Source organism: Nerophis ophidion, linkage group LG10 (assembly GCF_033978795.1).
Source record: "Nerophis ophidion isolate RoL-2023_Sa linkage group LG10, RoL_Noph_v1.0, whole genome shotgun sequence".
NCBI classification, from domain to species: domain Eukaryota; kingdom Metazoa; phylum Chordata; class Actinopteri; order Syngnathiformes; family Syngnathidae; genus Nerophis; species Nerophis ophidion.
This window is the reverse complement of record NC_084620.1, coordinates 61,692,361-61,712,654: the sequence shown is the minus strand read 5'-3', so window position 1 is coordinate 61,712,654 and position 20,294 is coordinate 61,692,361. Positions and strand designations below refer to the sequence as shown.

The 20,294-nt window shown below is 45.9% G+C and overlaps 2 protein-coding genes across 9 annotated transcripts in view; one reads left to right on the top strand and one right to left on the bottom strand.

Moving 5' to 3' along the window:
• The first annotated feature begins 642 nt into the window (after positions 1–642).
• On the top strand, positions 643–6,267 carry LOC133561108 (uncharacterized). 2 transcript variants are annotated; one of them, XM_061914339.1, is made up of 4 exons: positions 643–798; positions 1,418–1,609; positions 1,959–2,253; positions 2,928–6,267. In XM_061914339.1, the coding sequence occupies exons 2-4, from the start codon at positions 1,499–1,501 to the stop codon at positions 5,090–5,092; spliced, it is 2,571 nt and encodes an 856-aa protein (XP_061770323.1). In that variant the 5' UTR covers positions 643–798; positions 1,418–1,498; the 3' UTR covers positions 5,093–6,267. The 2 variants fall into 2 exon arrangements, with proteins under 2 accessions (XP_061770323.1, XP_061770324.1); XM_061914340.1 differs by lacking the exons at positions 643–798; positions 1,959–2,253 and having other exon boundaries at positions 823–1,609.
• The window catches only part of upf2 (UPF2 regulator of nonsense mediated mRNA decay), a 56,117-nt gene continuing 41,849 nt past the window's right edge, over positions 6,027–20,294 (bottom strand). For 5 of the 7 annotated variants that reach the window (XM_061914335.1, XM_061914334.1, XM_061914332.1 and 2 more), the window contains exons 14-20: positions 16,677–16,860; positions 13,761–14,089; positions 13,528–13,626; positions 13,275–13,448; positions 9,894–10,035; positions 9,690–9,810; positions 6,027–7,696 (exon numbers count right to left, since the gene is read on the bottom strand). In XM_061914335.1, the coding sequence (XP_061770319.1) occupies positions 7,687–7,696; positions 9,690–9,810; positions 9,894–10,035; positions 13,275–13,448; positions 13,528–13,626; positions 13,761–14,089; positions 16,677–16,860 (1,059 nt within the window). In that variant the 3' untranslated portion in view covers positions 6,027–7,686. The remainder of the gene's footprint in view (positions 7,697–9,689; positions 9,811–9,893; positions 10,036–13,274; positions 13,449–13,527; positions 13,627–13,760; positions 14,090–16,676; positions 16,861–20,294) is intronic. The other 2 variants (XM_061914337.1, XM_061914338.1) reach the window with 2 other exon arrangements.

Genomic DNA, 20,294 nt, shown 5'->3' with positions numbered 1-20,294 from the left:
CAAAACTGAAAGGCAAAATCATTTAATTAAAATGAAAAATGTCGGTATTTGTGTTTGTTTTAGTAAAAACAATCTAATAAAATGTTTTTGGAGGCGAAAACTTCGGTATCATTGTCAGATTGGGCAGTATTGGACCGGTATCATTGTCAGATTGGGCAGTATTGGAACGGTATCATTGTCAGATTGGGCAGTATTGGACCGGTATCATTGTCAGAGTGGGCAGTATTGGACCGGTATCATTGTCAGATTGGGCAGTATTGGACCGATATCTAAATGTGCAATATTGCCCACTCCTGGAGCTCAGGAGGGTGCATTCAAGGACCGCTGGGAAACCACTAAGTCTTAGACGCCTCTTTGCATCCATGCACACGATCATACACAGAATGATTTTGAATAAAAAACACAAAAAAGTGATACATGTTCCAGCAACAACTCTGAGGTTCCTTGTCAGTGAAATACTCAAGTGATCCACGCGGTGTCGCAAGACGCCAAAGTAGCAAACTCATAAGCTTGTTCCTCAGCACGTAAATGGTCTAACATGTCCTGTTTGTTTCATCTGTAATACAACGAAAGTGAGCCGCGGAAAGTGTTTGTGTTCCGACCCCAGACTGGAAGGAGGACGCCTGGATGCTTCCTAAACCACAAGTCCGCGCTCCATGTTGGTGGGCGGGGCTTGTTGATGTCACCACGTAAGGCGGAGTCGCTAGACTTGAACACAAAGTGTACTTGAGTAGAAAGATTCATGTAGTATTCCTCTAAGGTAAGACCTTTCTGAGGATGGAGCTTCCAAACTTTAAAGTAAGTCTTATTTCATTTTTATCCAATGAAGTTATTCTTCTTTTACTTTTATTTACGCTGCAAGTTCATCATTTCAGAGTTGAAGAACTTATTTTACATTAACATGACCCACTATGCCCTTGACTATTTGGCAAGGGCAGGATGATAACACGTTGTGTCCTGGACTGGATGGTGTTTACTAGAGAGAGAGGAAAAGGTCTTCTGTTACTGCTGTTGTGAAGATAAGAAGCGTGAGCCATTCCGAGCTAAGCCATCATCATATTTGCACAAGAGAACTGGGTCACACTGGCAGTTTTGCAATCATGCAGGTCTAAAGACTAGAAGACCCAAAAGACAAAACGATCATGTCATCAAGTCAAGGCTGGTTCTCCTGGCGCTCAGTCAGCTGCAGCTGCCCTGCACAGGAATGTATGCTGTAGTTTCAGGCTCAAGAGCCGGTTCTGCAGCTCCCCTTGTTCCAGACTAACTGGTCCGCCAGGTGCGGAGTCATACTTGTTGCATAAATCACTGTTGTCTAGTTGAGCCAGGAGCACCGATGACGATAAGATCCACCTGCAAAAACCCTAATAGTTGTTCCACGTGACTGCTGCTAGACAACCTTTATCCGTCTCGTTTCCAGATCGAGGAGAAGAGATGAGCGCCAGATTCTTCCGAGTGAGACCACATTGGATCCGGGTTCTGTCTTAGTGCCACACAGAAGATGTCCAAACCCCGGCTGACGCCGTCCGCTCTGATCATGGACATCAAGCTGGCCGACGCTCAGCGCCGTTCCAAATTCAACGGTGCACTGGAACGGAGCACCAGGCCTGGCGTGAGTACCCATGACACTGTGGCACTCTTTAAGGTGTCGTTTTTTTTTACTCTTTCTGCAGAAAACAATATTGTTGATTGTCAAACAAGTGTGTGCTGATGTCAAGAGTTTTCATGTTGAACATCCAAACACAAAATGCAAAATGCATGCAGTCAGCACACACTCGCAGCGACCACACCTGCGTGACGACCCGACCGCAACACACCTAAGGGAGGACATCCATTAGCAACACAACACCGCTTAACTGGTTCAACCGTGCTCACGTTTGCTCCGGCCACACGTCTTGCTGACAGGATCCAAAGCGGTGCTTGTTTGTCGAACTCAAGTCCTTTCTTGTTCACCTGGCCAGGAGGAGGACACGCTGCGGTTCCTGAGTCAGGAGGAGCAGGAGTGCCTTCAGTTCTTCGAGGAGACCATAGACTCGTTGGAAAACAGTCTGGAGGAGGAAGAGCTTAGACCAGGATTGAACAGGTCGCTAACAAGACGCGGCCTTCCTGTGGATGAGATGGATGGACTACCAGCGGACTTCTTCACTGCGGGAACACGGCGTCTCAGTGCAAACGACCCGGACATTATAGATCTGGTCCGCCAAGACCCGCACCAGATGCACAACAAAGTACCAGTCTTCACCCCTACCAGTCCAGGTATTACATGTAGTATTTGTGTACAATCAAAGTCTTAAAGGGGTCCCATTATGCAAATCAATCTTTCCTTACCTATTGGTACCTGCTGTTGTGTATTTGGAATCTGTGCAAGTCCCGAAGATTTGAAATCAAACCAATCTTACCTATTTTCATACTTCCTCCAAACGAGACATTTAGAATTTGCTCAGTCCTGTGACGTTTTTAGACCGGTGATGGCAGCGGATTGTCCGTGTATGGTATGATTTTCCCCCAAATGGTTTGCACAAGTCCGCGCTGTGGTCAATCAGCTTCTCCTTTTTTTCTTTCCTCCTGTTCTGGGGCAGACCGACTCGTACATGCATATGCATACTACGCTGTTGTAATTTGTACTACAAAGTAGTAGTTTGAATTTAATCTGTGGACTCGCCATGGAAACGTGAAAAACTACAACAAAAATGGAGGGGAGAAGACGCCGTCGTAGTGGAACGACGTTAACAGGACCGTGCATCCTGAGGAGACGGTCAAAGTGGCGTGAAAACTGTCTGTAAAACATAAAATATGGACAATTTTGACCAAAGAACCACCATTACATGTTATGTAAACCACAAAGAAGTGTTTTAAGTGTAGAAAAAAATAATCATAATATGACCTTTTAACATCTTTATAACATTTTCATTGTTAAATGTTTCTCACAGATTTCCAGACAATGGTGGTGAACCCAGTAAGCCACTTCGAGATAAAACCAAGACATGATCCACTGGACTACTCTGGCACACGGATTGGGAGCTATGAGCCAGCAGACAACCCTTTGTACCACCCAGCAGGTTGTGTCCCCACCCCTGTCATCATAGCCAAGAAGATAGCTGAGAACCAGGCAGGAGACACAGACCATTCCTCTTCACTCCACATTCACCGAGGCCTGGAGGGTGAAAGACCACCAGACTCCCCCACAAAGATGGGTCCTCCTACCTCCGCCAAGCCAAACAGATACCCTGCTAACATCAGTATGATCCTTGGCAAAACCCTCCAGAATCAGTCCATCGCCAATGTCAACTTTCACGATAGGCGAGCGCAGGTCTTGGCAAATCTGACTGGAGCACCGGCGCAGGAAGATTCTAAAACCAATCTAGAGAAGATGGCTTACAACTTGCCCACCCGCAGCATTTCTTTCAGGGACCCCACACCAGATAAGTCCAGGCTGGAAGCACTGTCTAAACTGGGCCTGGACAGGAATGGAGCTGTGTCAGGTAAAATGTCAGTGCTAGATTCTCCCAGCAGTACCACACAGAATCCTATTGCGAAGGCAGAGACCAGTAGCATTTTCAATTCTGTGCAACCAAGTGGTGTCCCGAAAGAAAGCAGCCCCCGTATGACAGATTTCAAGACCACAGCACCACCAAGTACCAGTGTCTCTTCTGCACAACCCAGCGTTCTCCTAAAAGAGAGCAGTCCCCTTGAGCCAAAGTCCAAGACCACGACATCACTAAGTACCGTTGTCAGTTCTATGCAACCCAGTGTTCTCCTGAAAGAGGGCAGCTCCTCTGTGCCAGAGTCCAAGACCACAATACCACCAATCCCAACTTACGTCAGCAGAGAAGCAGTGAAGCTTCCATTTGAGCTTCCTAGGAGCTTTCCCGGTATGCCTCCACTGAGCCCACTGACTTTGGAAAAGGATGAACCTGAACTTCCTCCAGCAGAGGTGCAATTGAACAACTTTGGAGGCAAATCCATCGTGGTCACTGCAGTTCACCCAAAGAACGACGATGTGAGTCCTTTAGTAAGCCAAGAAGCCAAAGTCTTTCCCACCGCGATGGTCAACCCCAGCGAGTTCAACAGCTATGGAGGTAAATCCAAAGTCCTGTCTCCTGCTCCGGGGGCCATGACCAGGAGCGACCTTCCTGACATTGTCATCGATGTCAATCGCCCCTTCCTCAGCCCCAATCCCAATGTGCTCAACAGTTACGAAGGAAACAGTCCAACCATCAATTCTCCAAGAGCCCTAGAGCGGTCTATGAACGGCCCAATGAGGTCTTTCCAAGACTTACCTCAAGTTCCACTCAACAGTTATGGAGGCAATAGTCAGACCAATAATTCTTCAAGAGCCTCACAGTGGTCTTTGGATGACCCGACGATGTCTGTTAAAGACCTACCTCCACCTCAACTCAACAGTTTTGGAGGCAAGAGTCAGACCATCAACCCTTCACAGCGATCCTTGGACGGCCCTACGAGGTATTTCAAAGACCTATCTCAAGCTCCACTCAACAGTTCTGGAGAGAATAGTCTGACCAACAACTCTTCAAGAGCCTCACAGCAGTCTTTGGATGGCCCGATGATGTCTGTCAAAGACCTACCTCCACCTCAACTCAACAGTTTTGGAGGCAAGAGTCAGACCATCAATCCTTCACAACGATCCTTAGACGACCCTACGAGGTCTTTCAAAGACCCACCTCCAGCTAAACTCAACAGTTTTGGAGGCAATAGTCCGACCAATAACACTTCAAGAGACTCACAGTGGTCTTTGGATGGCCCAACGATGTCTGTGAAAGACCTACCTCCGGCTCAACTCAACAGTTTCGGAGGCAAGAGTCAGACTATCAACCCTTCACAGAGATCCTTGGACGGCCCTACGAGGCATTTCAAAGGCCCACCTCCAACCCCTGCACCAAGAAATCCTCTTAAGTCGTATCACCATGTGGGCGCTGCAACCCCAACCAGAGCCTTGTCGCCCTCCGATTACAGGAAAACACCCAATGTTGCGTTTCGACCTCAAGGTATCACTGTTCAGTTTTCCGGACGTGGGGCTGGAGAGGAATCTCGCAACGAGGCTCTGAGGAAACTCGGGTTGCTGAAACAATCGTGATGGACTTGATGGAAGGTTTCCATGTTTGACTGAGAGCTAGGGCGTGTCTAAGGAAACCTACTGAGACGAGAGGACAGACCTGCACAGCCAGTTTTTGTTGCCTGGATACTCCTGGCAAGACTGTTTTGACGACAAATGTCATCTTGTTTGCAAAGGAAACCTTTGTTTGAGAGAGCAAATATCAGGGTTCTTGTCTGATGAGCAAATTACTTCTTAAAGTTGCTAGATAAATGTTTCAACTGTCCAGGGAACAAATATACAGGTGCACCTTATGAAATCACAATATCTTGTCGACTTTGAAAAACTCAAGTTCACTTTAAAGCATAAACTTGCAGTGGACGTTTGTGGTCTTTTGTCAGACGTACACATTTTGGAAAAAAGTAATAGTAAATTAAACAAGTAAACAATTTCCCTTGTGGATCGTTAAAACTTTGTCTAGTCTAAGTCTAAACCCTATTGTGCATTTCCACAAATGTCCACCACAGAGGACATCGTACATGCATTGCACATGGAGTGAAATATTTCAAAAAGGTATTTCTCAACTGTTTTGATATAATATGCTTTATATTATATCAAAACAATGAACAAATAATTGGCTATCATAAAAATTGTCATTGCAAAGCCTTCTTGAGCGTTTAGTTATTGCGTAGTCTTGGAATTGTTTCAAGGATATTGTGATGTACTATGATGCGCCTGTATGTAATATGAAGAAGTTGTCCTCTGCTGTAGGTTATTTTTACTACATAAACACTAACCGCACATTCTGGAACAGCTTTTTACTTTCTGACTGCAGAGGGAATACTTTGCTGCTTATTTTGCAGGCATTGTGGACTTCAGACCACAAAGACCCTCTCATCTCGTTATGCTCGCGACAAAGTGTCTCTTTCTGTCCATAGTTATGTACTTTTTTTTTCCCCCCAGACTCCGGCCTCTGTAGTTCGGCTACAGTCACTTATGAAGTATATTTTTGCGTTCGCAGGGTTTTACAATCTTGTGATTTTTTTTTTTTTTAAGACTCCGGTTCTCTGTAGCTCATCTACAGTTACTATGAAGTATCTGCTGGTGCATACCCATCTACTGTACTATACGTTAATACTATCTAACATGTGTTATGTACATAATAATGTATTCAGCTCGTGTTGAATGTGTGTCAATCATTAAAGCGCATCATGTGACTTGCTTGTGGCTGTTGTGCTTTGAGGGACTGTGGAATGTGAAGAATGAGCAGCCTGCTCAATGATTGGCTCAGTCTGTGGAATATTTGGCCAGGATCACAAGTTCAAATCCAACAGGTTTGACTGCAGGACTCACCTAAGGTTTTGATCCATCTAATCCGTCATGTCCATGATGTGAAGTGTGAAAACACTTAGATTCAGATGAGGATCAACGTGGGGACATTCAGCAGTGAGCTAATCTGTCTTGGTGTCATTGGTCAGTTTTGTCTTTTCTGCTGGCAGTTCAGTTACCGCTTCTGCATCTCAAGTCAGTATGTTGTCGTACGTTTGTCGGGCAGCGTTTGCAGTAGACGCCAGGCAGGAAATGAGCAAATACTTGTGTTAGCTGCCTTGTAATTAGACTTTGGACAAACAGGCGCACCCCTCTCTCGTCGACAGACCTGCTTCTCTCGCTCACTGCCAATCCAGACTGAGTCCAAACATGAGTCTGACACTTGACTAGCACACACTCACAAGCACAGAGTGTATTCACCTTACCTACGGGACAGCATCCGAAGGAGGAGCTCAGACCGCCGCCTTATTAACGAAGCAGGGTGAATACTGTCCAACACCATAACTTAAAAAGACAAAAATGCAAAGTCAGTTCATTAAGTCACTCTTGTTCCACTGTTCTTTTTCCACTTTGAGGTGTTTTGTGAGGCCTCATTAAAGAAAATATGATGTTAGCCATCTTGCTGCTTGTTCTTTAGCTAACACTGCTCTCCAGGATACTGAAGTTATGAAAACGGAAGTACTGTAATCCATAATAAATATACACTAATATTAGTATATATGTATGTATAGGGTAACTTTATTGTTCAACCTTTAGAAATGAGCTTTATTACTCCAATGAAACTACTTTTGATAGGGTCTGTACAGTTAAGCGCCGTTTGCTAGCTTCGGGTCAGATGAGAGTGGAACAGGAGGAAGAAAACGCTACTCAGAAGTCGTCACAGCCTCACGTCAACGACGCTCACATTTGTTGGCAAGTTCACTGCAAGGGTCCCCAAAACAAAGAAGACGTTTCATGTCAAGCTTGTCCTTACTTCTTCTCCCTGTTTGGCGCAATGACCACAATCGTAACTTCCTGTCCGTCTCCCGTCCCCCCAATAGGCCGCCACATGTTAAGTCCTCTTAGTAGTTTGTCATCTCGGGCAACAGACCAGAAGAAAGAGTGACATGGGTCTGACCCCGGGTCCCACATTGGTCTGTCCTCCTCAGGGCCCGCAGGAGGGCGAGGGTGTGTGTTCAGGCCAGGGGTTAACTCTGTCCCGGCATCAGTGGGTGTCTGGAGGACCCCCCGCCCGACGGGTTTCCCGCCGATCTTCTCCCTCTTCTTCTTTGCTCCTTCGCTCTGTTGCTCTTTCAGCTCAGGACTCATCAGCGTCTCCTAGTGGGCAGATAAATAGGTTTGGAGAAGACTAGGGTTGTCCCGGTACCAAAATGTATTCCGATACTTTTCGGTACTTTTCTAAATAAAGGGGACCGCAAAAAAATTGCATGATTGGCTTTATTTTAACAAAGAATTTTAAGGTACATTAAAGACATGTTTCTTATTGTAATTGACGGACAATTTTGTCCTTAAATAAAATAGTGAACATACAAGATAACTTGACTTTTATTAGTAAGTAAACAAACAAAAGCTCCTAATTAGTCTGCTGACATATGCAGTAACATATTGTGTCATTTATCATTCTATTATTTTGTCTATATTCTAAAAAACAAGCTGCAAAAATGAATTATTAATCTACTTGTTTATTTACTGTTAATATCTGCTTATTTTCTCTTTTAAAACGTTCTATCTACACTTCTGTTAAAATGTAATAATCACTTCTTCTTCTGTTGTGTGGATACTTTACATTAGTTTTGGATGATACCACAAATTTAGGTATCGATCCGATACCAAGTAGTTACAGGATCATACATTGGTCATATTCAAAGTCTTCATGTGTCCAGGGACGTATTACATGAGTTTATAAACAGAATATGAATTTTTTTTCAAAAACAAAAAAATATTTTGTGATGATAAAAAATATTGATGTAATCATAATGGTATCCATGAGACAAGCAATTGTACTTGGTATCGTTACAGTGGATGTCAGGTGTAGATCCACCCATGGAGCGCTAGTGAAGCATGTTTAGCTATTCCTTGTTCTGCAGGGATGATACTTTGTCACCATGGAGGCGAGGATTAGCGATTTAGAAGTAGCTAAAACACTGCCGACTGCGGATGGATGTTAGCTGCCAGCTAGCTAGCCATGTCTTGAAGCACCTCTTCCTGAGGGCCTTACAGTGTTATAACGTCACCTTTATCGTCAGTTTTTAGGCAAAAATGTGTCTGCTTGTAAGTACTCCCTGATTGTGCGCTGCCGAACATGCTCCTCTGCTCGTAGAACCAGCAATGTCACAATGTGACAGCGTGCCGTCATGCCCGTTGGGAACTGGTACTTTTCAAACAGAGTATAGTACCGTTTTTTATTCATTAGTACCGCTCTACTATACTATTCCCGGTATACTGTACCACCCTAGAGCAGACACATTATTGGGACACATTGGGCCACTCAGTGGCATAGTGGTTAGAGTGTCCGCCCTGCGATTGGTAGGTTGTGAGTTCAAACCCCGGTCGAGTCATACCAAAGACTATATAAAAATGGGACCCATTGCCTTTGTGCTTGGCACTCAGTATCAAGGCTTGGAATTGGGGGTTAAATCACCATAAAATGATTCCCGGGCGCGGCACCACTGCTGCTCACTGCTCCCCTCACCTCCCAGGGGGTGATCAAGGGGGATGGGTTAAATGCAGAAGACAAATTTCACCACACCTAGTGTGTGTGTGACAATCATAGCTACTTTAAAAACAGGACCATGTTAGGAATTTGGATAGGATAGGATAGGTCTTTAAGTACAACTAAACTTTGTTTCAGCACAAACCCGTTCCAGATTAGACAAACAGTGTAGAGGGTTACAGAACAGGAATGCTGATGGGTCGCCACAAGCCGCCCCGTAAGAGATGGGAAGAAGGTAAACGCTGGGGAAGGATGAGTCAAAAATGACAATCTAAACTGGGCTCCTAAGGGGGCCCAGTGTGGAGTGGGAAAAAAGCTCCATAGCAAAGCACACAAACTTATTACAACATACATCTGGAGATATCTAGCAACAGAGGGAAGGGAATGGGGGACATGGTGGTAGGTCGCAGCTCTCAGGCGCTGACCATCATTTCATCACCCCTGTGGGATTTGCGTCGAGGGCGTTGGATTGGGCAGGGGGTGGGGTATTTATGTGTGTGATGTATGTTTTTGTGGATGCATGTTTGTGTGTAAGCCTGCAGTGTGTCTTGATGTCGTGCAGTCGCTAGTCCATTGTGTACCGACACTTTTACCCACCTTCCTCCGGTCTTGAAGATGAGGTCAGCATTGGGGGCGCCTTTTGGGTGCTGGTAGCGGGGCCGCCGCTCGCGGTTGGTGTTAGCCGGCGCTGGACGTTGAGCGAGGGATTGCAGCATCTCTGCGACACACACACACACAAGTGAGTCACACACTTATCAGAGCTCCACAGTCAACAATGAATACTAAAGACGGCGTGCCTACCCTGGTAGTCTTCCTGCTCTTGACGCTCGTTGATGTCCAGGGTGAGCTTCTTCATCCTCATGCGCTCTTCCTGTTCGGCCTGCTGCTGGTTGAAGTGGTTGGCCGCCAGGTGGGACGACAACGGCACGTTCAAGATCTTGTACTGTGTAAACAAACACACACTGTAACACAGGCATCTTACAAAGCAGTAGATCGCCTAACCCAGGACTTTTAAATGTTTTTTTGATACACCCCCAATGGGGAGAAGAAAACACTTTGAGCCACCCCATTCTCCTACAAATAATATAATTTGTCCATTAAATTGTTTTAAGTACACCACTGCATAACATTGTGTCCATAGTAACATTAGAGAAAACCAACAACGACTGTGTTGGCGCTAGGAATTTTCAAAATGGGGTCCCAGGAACCCCATCAAGTCATACAAATGGGGTGCCACAAGAAATTTTTGGGGTCCCACTTTTTGTAAGCGTTTTGACAACAAATGATAAATGTATGCATTATCCTATTATATGTCACATTTCATATTGTGTTTTGGAAAAAGGTTTTCATAAACGTTACTTAATTCCTGAAAAAAAATTATACAAAAGAAAACACATTTTTATGCTTATGTAAATTTATTCAGTTATAAACATTCATTCACTTTCTTCGTTCCTTCATGGATCTAAACTTTACCGCTGCCGGTATTTTTTTCTTTGTTTTTATTGTAATATTTTCAGAATGTGTTTGTTCTATTTTTGGCCAAAGTAAGACAAAGAAAACAATCTGAAGTTGTCTTTAGTTTTTAGTTTTAATGCCATGATTTTAATAGTCTGACCCGCACGTGTAAAGATTTTGCTCCATGCGGACCCTGAGCTAAAATTAGTTTGACACCCCTGAAATAGATCCAACGTCCAGCAAATAATACATTTAATAACTGTGTTTTTAGGCCGTCACAGAAAATATTTAAAATGCGAAATTTTCCCTAAAATTCTACCAAAAATGTTATCTTTATTCAAACTATAAACATTTTCGACGGACTTTAACCATTCAATACTAAAATATATAATTAAATAAAGTCAATCAATAATAAATTCAAATTGACCAGAACCATTAAGTCAGGAGCCCATCCATCCATCCATTTTCTACCGCTTATTCCCTTTTGGGAACAAGGGGGCGCTGGCGCCTATCTCAGCTACAATCTGATACGTAAAGTACTTTAACCTACAAAATAAAAGCAAATAAAATAATTTGGTCCGATTTTTTTTTTTTAATCAAAATGAGAAAGACAGGATTATTGGCTACAATGTGCACGTTCTGTAGTGCATGGCATTTGATACTGATAAAGCAATTTTTCCCCAGGGTCCCACGTGCCCCCCCTCAGAGGGGCCCACCACACTATTTGAGGAGAAATGGCTTAACCAGTGATTGATTAGATGATTCCTGCCAACGTATTTGGGTAAAAGGATCCTCACATTCCTATTGGCTTACAATGTTATGCACTAAAGGTGTGTCTAAGGAAGTAGCCCGGCATACACAAAGGATACTTTATGCAGTGTGTGTTGTCCACCTACAAGGATGTTCTGTGTTCTCCACAACTTTTCCAGCAATTTTGTTTCTATTTCGTAAGACACTTGCACTCTGAAAGCAGGACACGCCCTGCAGAATGAGCGCCCATCTCTGACTCTAAACCACACGCTCCCTCGCTGACGCTTGCCAAAACACACACACGCGCGCACGCGCGCACGCACACACGCACACACGCACACACGCACACGCGCACACACACGCGCACACACACACACACACACACACACACACACACACACACACACACACACACACACACACACACACACACACACACACACACACACACACACACACACACACACACACACACACACACACACACACACACACACACACACACACACACACACACACACACACTCTTGTACTTGTTACCTTCTTGAGACCTCCAGAAAATGCCTACCTCTTTAGGCCCACCGTTTCTAGATATATCAAGATTTGTATTTACAACCTTAATAATATATACATCCATCCATCTTCTTCCGCTTATCCGAGGTCGGGTCGCGGGTGCAGCAGCCTAAGCAGGGAAGCCCAGACTTCCCTCTCCCCAGCCACTTGGTCCAGCTCCTCCCGGGAGATCCGGAGGCGTTCCCAGGCCAGCCGGGAGACATAGTCTTCTCAACGTGTCCTGGGTCTTCCCCGTGGCCTCCTACCGGTCAGACAAGCCCGAAACACCTCCCTCGGGATGCGTTCGGGTGGGATTCTGACCAGATGCCCGAACCACCTCATCTGGCTCCTCTCCATGTGGAGGAGCAGCGGCTTTACTTTCCTCCCCAACCCAGAGATGGAATATATACATACTATGCAAATATAAAAAAGGTAAGCCTTTTAGTTAATTATATTGTTTTTGATTTTTCTGTTTGTAATTGGTTTTTAATCTTCATTATTTACTTAAAGTTATTACAGTATGGGGCTTCACGGTGGCAGAGGGGTTAGTGCGTCTGCCTCACAATACAAAGGTCCTGCAGTCCTGGGTTCAAATCCAGGCTCGGGATCTTTCTGTGTGGAGTTTGCATGTTCTTCCCGTGAATGCGTGGGTTCCCTCCGGGTACTCCGGCTTCCTCCCACCTCCAAAGACATGCACCTGGGGATAGGTTGATTGGCAACACTAAATGGTCCCTAGTGTGTGAATGTGAGTGTGAATGTTGTCTGTCTATCTGTGTTGGCCCTGCGATGAGGTGGCGACTTGTCCAGGGTGTACCCCGCCTTCCGCCCAATTGTAGCTGAGATAGGCGCAAGCGCCCCCTAGAAATGGATGGATATCACAGTATGTCGCCATATACATATATATTTTTATCATTATTCATTTTTAGCCAAAGAGGGACAAATTTCAATTTCTCACACACACTTGTTATAAAATATGTTTGGTCAGAGGAGGAGCACTTCAATTTTTTACACACTCTTGTTCTTTCATATGTTGACCAGAGGGGGAGAAATTTAAAAGCGACACAGAGTCAATTTAAAAAATCCCTCCTCTTTGGGAACACCCTAATTTTGATAGATTTTACCACCAGGGGTGCTAATGAGACATTCTCTGTAAGATGCAATGGTTTTCTGTATTGGGACCATGATTCCGGTCCTAAATTGTTCACCGGTCCTCATATCGAAGGTACTTTTCCCTGTTGATGTCTCAAGAAGGGAAGAAATACAAGAACGCACGCACACACTTACGGAAGAAATAGAAGAACACGCACGCAAGCACACAACTGTAGAGTCAATATTATTGCTGGGCTGTGTGTGTGTGTGTGTATGTGTGTGTGTGTTACTTGGCTAAAGTGGTGCACCTGTGGGTCCTGTAGGTCCTCCTCCTACCTGCTGCTTGTTTCCCTTGCGCGTGAGCATGACAAACTGCATGGTTTCTGAGAGCTCGCTGTCGCCCTCGCTGATGCACGGCTGGCTGGATCCTCCCTTCTTCAACTGGCTCTTCAGCTGCAGAGGAATGGCCACGTCCAGCTGGTGCACCTTCACCGTCTCACCGCTGCGCTGCTGCGGGGACCAGAGACACAGCGTTCAGGGATGGACATTCGCGGCAATAGATGACCAACACAGCGTGTTAGCGGCGTGCCTGCAGGTTCTCCAACATCATCTTGTCCAACGCCTGAATAAAGTCTTCGTCCTCGGCACACGCCACGTGCTTCAGTCCACCGCCACGTAGGGTCACCTCCTACACACACCATTACATATCAATCAATCAATGTTTACTTATATAGCCCTAAATCACTAGTGTCTCAAATGGCTGCACAAACCACTACGACGATATCATTGCATGGATGACACGTCTGCACACTGTCGACTCACATTGCTCTCCTCATCAGTCTCGTTCTCCTTGTTGGAGTCAGTCAGATAGTCGGTGTTGTCCTCCTCTTCTTCCTCCCTCTCCTCCTCTTCATTTTCAGACGCCTCCTGTGTGGAAAAAGGAAAAGGGGCGCTGACGAGCCTGCCGGCGGTGGTACGCTGAAATGAGGGGCTTACGTCATCCTCGGCTTCGTTCATTTCGCTCTCGTTGCCCGACTGCTCCTCAGTCTCAGCGCCTCCCTCCTCGTCTTCATCACCATCATCGTCGTCCTCATCGAGGCCCTCCCCTTCACTCATGGCACTGGAGCGGCCGTCCTTCTCCATGGCCATTCCTGGAAGATGAGAAGAGATGAAGGCCAGGATCTTTTGTGGTGTGATGACAATTAGCAGCTATCAGTTAGCACTTTTTCTCAGAATGAGAGTAAGGACATGAGGCTAAGAGAAGAGCTGTATGTCAGGGGTCATGTGACCTGGCAAACAAGGAATGTCCGATCCAGTTCACACAATACCTCCTTTGTTCCACTCAGAGCCTCCAACCATCCATTTTCTACCGCTTATTCCCTTTGGGGTCACGGGGGCGCTGGTGCCTATCTCAGCTACAATCGGGGGGAAGGCGGCGTACACCCTGGACAAGTCATGCCTTTGGAGGTGGGAGGGGCCTATCCCCAGGTGGATGTCTTTGGAGGTGGGAGGGGCCTATCCCCAGGTGCATGTCTTTGGAGGTGGGAGGAAGCCGGAGTACCCGGAGGGAACCCACGCATTCACGGGGAGAACATGCAAACTCCACACAGAAAGATCTCATAGCCTCATCATTCATAAAGTTTTTAGAAGGCCCTCTAACACACTTGAACATGTGTCCATGACGCTTGTAACTTAGGACTTATTTCATAGGCATAAACTCAACTTACTGTTCTCCTTGACAAAGGAAAATAACTCAATGATTCTTCACCACACTCGGGGAAACGGTAACAAACGTAACATACGCAAAAACGTCATTTAACATACACAACATACGTAAAACATGCAACCTGGTAAAAAATGTAACCTGCATAAAATATGTATCCTGGTAACATAAGTCACATACCTAACATTGCAACATACGTAACATGCGCAACAATTGACTATATGTAACATAAATAGATAGTACTTTATTGAAACCTTCAGGAAAACTTAAATGGTAACATACGTAGCAACAAGGTAACAAGCATAACATGGAAGTACCATGCATACCATATTTTAAAAACATAACATGGTATCAAACATATCTTACGCAACAAACATAACATGGTAACAGCTAACATGATAAAATGTAACAAGGTAACATAATTAACAAGCATTTCGTAAACATTACACGCAGTACATAAATAAGTAACATGCATAAGCATGTAAAATCTTTTTTTTACACGCGGATGCCGTTGTGGCTTGTGCAGCCCTTTGAGACACTCGTGATTTAGGGCTATATAAGTAAACATGGATTGATTGATTTTTTTGTATTTGTTTATTTGAAGGACAATGTGCAGTTACATTAAAAAGATGGCTGCACCAGACTTGGCACCATGCTAATTTCCATCTGTAGTCCTTTTATGGCACATCTAACATCCACAACACAATTAAACATAATTGAAAATACACAATATAAAAATCACACCATGATAAACAAGTGAAGTGAGTTATATTTATATAGCGCTTTTCTTAAGTGACTCAAAGCGCTTTACATTGTGAAACCCAAAATCTACGTTACATTTATTTATTTTTTTAAACCAGTGTGGGTGAGACTTGGAGCAGGCGGGTAAAGTGTCTTGCCCTAGGACACAACGGCAGTGACTAGGATGGGGGAAGCAGGGATCGAACCAGCAACCCTGAAGTTGCTGGCACAGCCGCTCTACCAACCGAGCTATACCGCCCCAATTTAAAATACAAATACAATACATAGAGAGTATGTGAATTACAAATCAGTGTTACAGTATTTGAGCAGCTTCATTTAAAGTGCAGAAATATATAAAGTGCAGCAGTTTTTATCAAAGTCCACATACAGTGCAGTAGCCATCAGATGATACCCATAGGGGTATTAATCAATAGCTGTATACCGCATTGATATTGCAAACATTAAAAAAAAGTTTGCGATGTTACCAGACTGGAATGGTACTCTGGTGGCCCTCAGACTACTTTCACCGGGTTATCATCCGATGTCTAGTATTGCTAATGTGAGCAGGAGTGGTGGTCTAAAAGCCAGTCCTTGACTGCTTGTGAGAACCTGTGAAAACTAGAGTTGTTCTTTAGATTGTCTGGGATTCCATTCCATTCTTTGATGGCTTGATATGAAAAGGCCTATTGGAAGAAGGCAGACTTTCTTTTTGGAACACTACAGTCACCCTTGGATACATTAACATGTACTTAACATGGTAACGTACGTAACAAACATAACGGGGTAACATAAATACAATTAAAAGATTTTAAGAGCGTATTATAGTCTGAAAAAAAAGGCAAATATATAACAAATGTAACATAGTAACACACGTAAGGAAGTAAAGATGGTGACAATGACCTAAGTAACTTGAGTACAAAGCCCTGAGTCACTCTCACTGACTGGACATGGCAGTTTTCGGGTCATTCTCAGTTTACACCTTAAACTGTAAAACCATGCCAGCCCTTCAACACCTGCTGAGTGACACACACTTCCTAAATAGGAAGAAGACAAAAACAAAGACAGAAGTGACACACACCTGAAAAATTCTAGTGGGAGTACATTTAATTATGATTATTCCTTTGTCGAGCTGCGCCTTTAAGGAGTGATGGCACATCTGTTAGGGAATGTTACTGGAGCGGTCAGACAAGCTGAGCAGCCATGAACAGCCACGTGTACAAAGCTATCTCTCACATGTACACACTTTGTATATTCCTTACATTAAAACACCTTACCTAGTTTGACCAGCAGTTCCTTCTCCAGGTCGGCCACCTCCCGGCTGGCCTCCTCCAGGGAGCAGCTCAGTCTCATTTTGGGCCGCAACAGCTCCAGAGTGTCGGTAATCATGTAGTCGATGTCGATGGGGAAGGGGTGCTCTTTTGTCCAAGTGTCCACACTCTTCTTCCACCAGATGTAGCGCTGCAGACGCATAAACAAGACAAGTGTTTGTTCACAATGACGGCTATCCATTGGTCTCTCTAGTGCACAGGTGTCAAACTCAAGGCACAGGGGCCAGTCCCGGCCCGCGACATCATTTTATCTGGACCGCAAACACCTGGAAATGATATGTGTCCATAAAGTACCTATTTTCTAACTCAATTGATTTTTTCATTTTGACAGAAAACATTTATTGCATACCTTTTAAACTTCAGTAGTGTTTAATATTGCAACAAATATTACATTATATTATCATACTTTCCAATAGAGATGTCCGATAATATCGGACTGCCAATATTAATGCTTTAAATTGTAATATCGGAAATTATCGGTATCGGTTTCAAAAAGTAAAATTCATGACTTTTTAAAACGCCGTTGTGTACACGGACGTAGGGAGAAGTACAGACTGCCAATAAACCTTAAAGGCCCTGCCTTAGTGTGCCGGAGATATTATGTGACTGAGTGAATGCAAGGCATACTTGGTCAACAGCCATACTGGTCACACTGAGGGTGGCCGTACAAAAAACTTTAACACTGTTAAAAATATGCGCCACACTGTGAACCCACACCAAACAAGATTGACAAACACATTTTGGGAGAACATCCGCAACGTAACACAACATAAACACAACAGAAAAAATACCCAGAACACCTTGCAGCACTAACTATTTCGGGACACTACAATATACATTCCGTTACTCCCTACCCCTAACCCGGCCCCTCAACCTCCTCATGCTCTCTCAGGGAGAGCATGTCCCAAATTCCAAAGTGCTGTTTTGAGGCATGTTAAAAAAAAATTATGCACTTTGTGACGACAAATATAAATATGGCAGTGCCATGTTGGCATTTTTTTTCATAACTTGAGTTTATTTATTTTGTAAAACCTTGTTACATTGTTTAATGCATCCAGCGGGGACATCACAACAAAATGAGGCATAATAATGTGGTAATTCCACGACTGTATATATCGGTATCGGTTGATATGAGTATTGTAATTAAGAGTTGGACAATATCGGAATATCCGATATCGGCCAAAAAAAACGCCATTTTCGGACATCTCTACATTCCAAATATGTTTTTGTCTAAATAAAAATACGTAACTTTGAAGCACTCCTCTCTGAGCTGCAACCTTATCGTGGTAGAGGAGTTTGCGTGTCCCAATGATCCTAGGAGCTATGTTGTCCGGGGGCATAAAGCCCCCTGGTAGGGTCTCCCAAGGCAAACAGGTTCTAGGTGAGGGATCAGACAAAGAGCAGCTCGAAGACCTTTATGAAGAAGAAACATCATGGACCCAGATTTCCCTCGCCCGGACGCGGGTCACCGGGGCCCCCCTCTGGAGCCAGGCCCGGAGGTGGGGCACGATGGCGAGCGCCTGGTGGCCGGGCCTGTTCCCATGGGGCCCGGCCGGGCACAGCCCGAAGAGGCAACGTGGGTCATCCCTCCAATGGGCTCACCACCCATAGCAGGGGCCATAGAGGTCGGGTGCATTGTGAGCTGGGCGACAGCCGAAGGCAGGGCACTTGGCGGTCCGATCCTCGGCTACAGAAGCTAGCTCTCGGGACGTGGAACGTCACGTCACTGGGGGGGAAAGAGCCTGAGCTAGTGCGCGAAGTCGAGAAATTCCGGCTGGATATAGTCGGACTCACTTCGACGCACAGCAAGGGCTCTGGAACCACTTCTCTCGAGAGGGATTGGACCCTCTTCCACTCTGGCGTTGCCGGCAGTGAGAGGCGACGGGCTGGGGTGGCAATTCTTGTTTCCCCCCGGCTCAAAGCCTGTACGTTGGAGTTCAACCCGGTGGACGAAAGGGTAGCCTCCCTCCGCCTTCGGGTGGGGGGACGGGTCCTGACTGTTGTTTGTGCTTATGCACCAAACAGCAGTTCAGAGTACCCACCCTTTTTGGAAGCGCTCGAGGGAGTACTGGAAAGTGCTCCCCCGGGTGATTCCCTTGTCCTACTGGGAGACTTCAACGCTCACGTTGGCAACGACAGTGAAACCTGGAGAGGCGTGATTGGGAAGAATGGCCGCCCGGATCTGAACCCGAGTGGTGTTTTGTTATTGGACTTTTGTGCTCGTCACAGTTTGTCCATAACAAACACCATGTTCAAACATAAGGGTGTCCATATGTGCACTTGGCACCAGGACACCCTAGGCCGCAGTTCCATGATCGACTTTATAGTTGTGTCATCGGATTTGCGGCCTCATGTTATGGACACTCGGGTGAAGAGAGGGGCGGAGCTTTCTACCGATCACCACCTGGTGGTGAGTTGGCTGCGATGGTGGGGGAGGATGCCGGACAGACCTGGGAGGCCTAAACGCATTGTGAGGGTCTGCTGGGAACGTCTGGCAGAGTCTCCTGTCAGACAAAGTTTCAATTCCCACCTCCGGAAGAACTTTGAACATGTCACGAGGGAGGTGCTGGACATTGAGTCCGAGTGGACCATGTTCCGCACCTCTATTGTCGAGGCGGCAGATCGGAGCTGTGGCCGCAAGGTAGTTGGTGCCTGTCGGGGCGGCAATCCTAAAACCCCTTGGTGGACACCAGCGGTGAGGGATGCCGTCAAGCTGAAGAAGGAGTCCTATCGGGTCCTTTTGGCTCATAGGACTCCGGAGGCAGTGGACAGGTACCGACAGGCCAAGCGGTGTGCAGCTTCAGCGGTCGCGGAGGCAAAAACTCGGACATGGGAAGAGTTCGGGGAAGCCATGGAAAACGACTTCCGGACGGCTTCGAAGCGATTCTGGACCACCGTCCGCCGCCTCAGGAAGGGGAAACAGTGCACTATCAACACCGTGTATGGTGCGGATGGTGTTCTGCTGACCTCGACTGCGGATGTTGTGGATAGGTGGAAGGAATACTTCGAAGACCTCCTCAATCCCACCAACACGTCTTCCTATGAGGAAGCAGTGCCTGGGGAGTCTGTGGTGGACTCACCTATTTCTGGGGCTGAGGTCGCTGAGGTAGTTAAAAAGCTCCTCGGTGGCAAGGCCCCAGGGGTGGACGAGATCCGCCCGGAGTTCCTTAAGGCTCTGGATGCTGTGGGGCTGTCTTGGTTGACAAGACTTTGCAGCATCGCGTGGACATCGGGGGCGGTACCTCTGGATTGGCAGACCGGGGTGGTGGTTCCTCTCTTTAAGAAGGGGGACCGGAGGGTGTGTTCCAACTATCGTGGGATCACACTCCTCAGCCTTCCCGGTAAGGTTTATTCAGGTGTACTGGAGAGGAGGCTACGTCGGATAGTCGAACCTCGGATTCAGGAGGAACAGTGTGGTTTTCGTCCTGGTCGTGGAACTGTGGACCAGCTCTATACTCTCGGCAGGGTTCTTGAGGGTGCATGGGAGTTTGCCCAACCAGTCTACATGTGCTTTGTGGACTTGGAGAAGGCATTCGACCGTGTCCCTCGGGAAGTCCTGTGGGG

Excerpts from the sequence above, each read along its gene's own strand:
- LOC133561108 (XM_061914339.1), top strand. The coding sequence starts at position 1,499 with ATGTCCAAACCCCGGCTGACGCCGTCCGCTCTGATCATGGACATCAAG. Across the intron at positions 1,610-1,958 it reads AACGGAGCACCAGGCCTGGC|GAGGAGGACACGCTGCGGTT; the intron begins GTGAGTACCCAT and ends TCACCTGGCCAG. Across the intron at positions 2,254-2,927 it reads CTTCACCCCTACCAGTCCAG|ATTTCCAGACAATGGTGGTG; the intron begins GTATTACATGTA and ends TGTTTCTCACAG.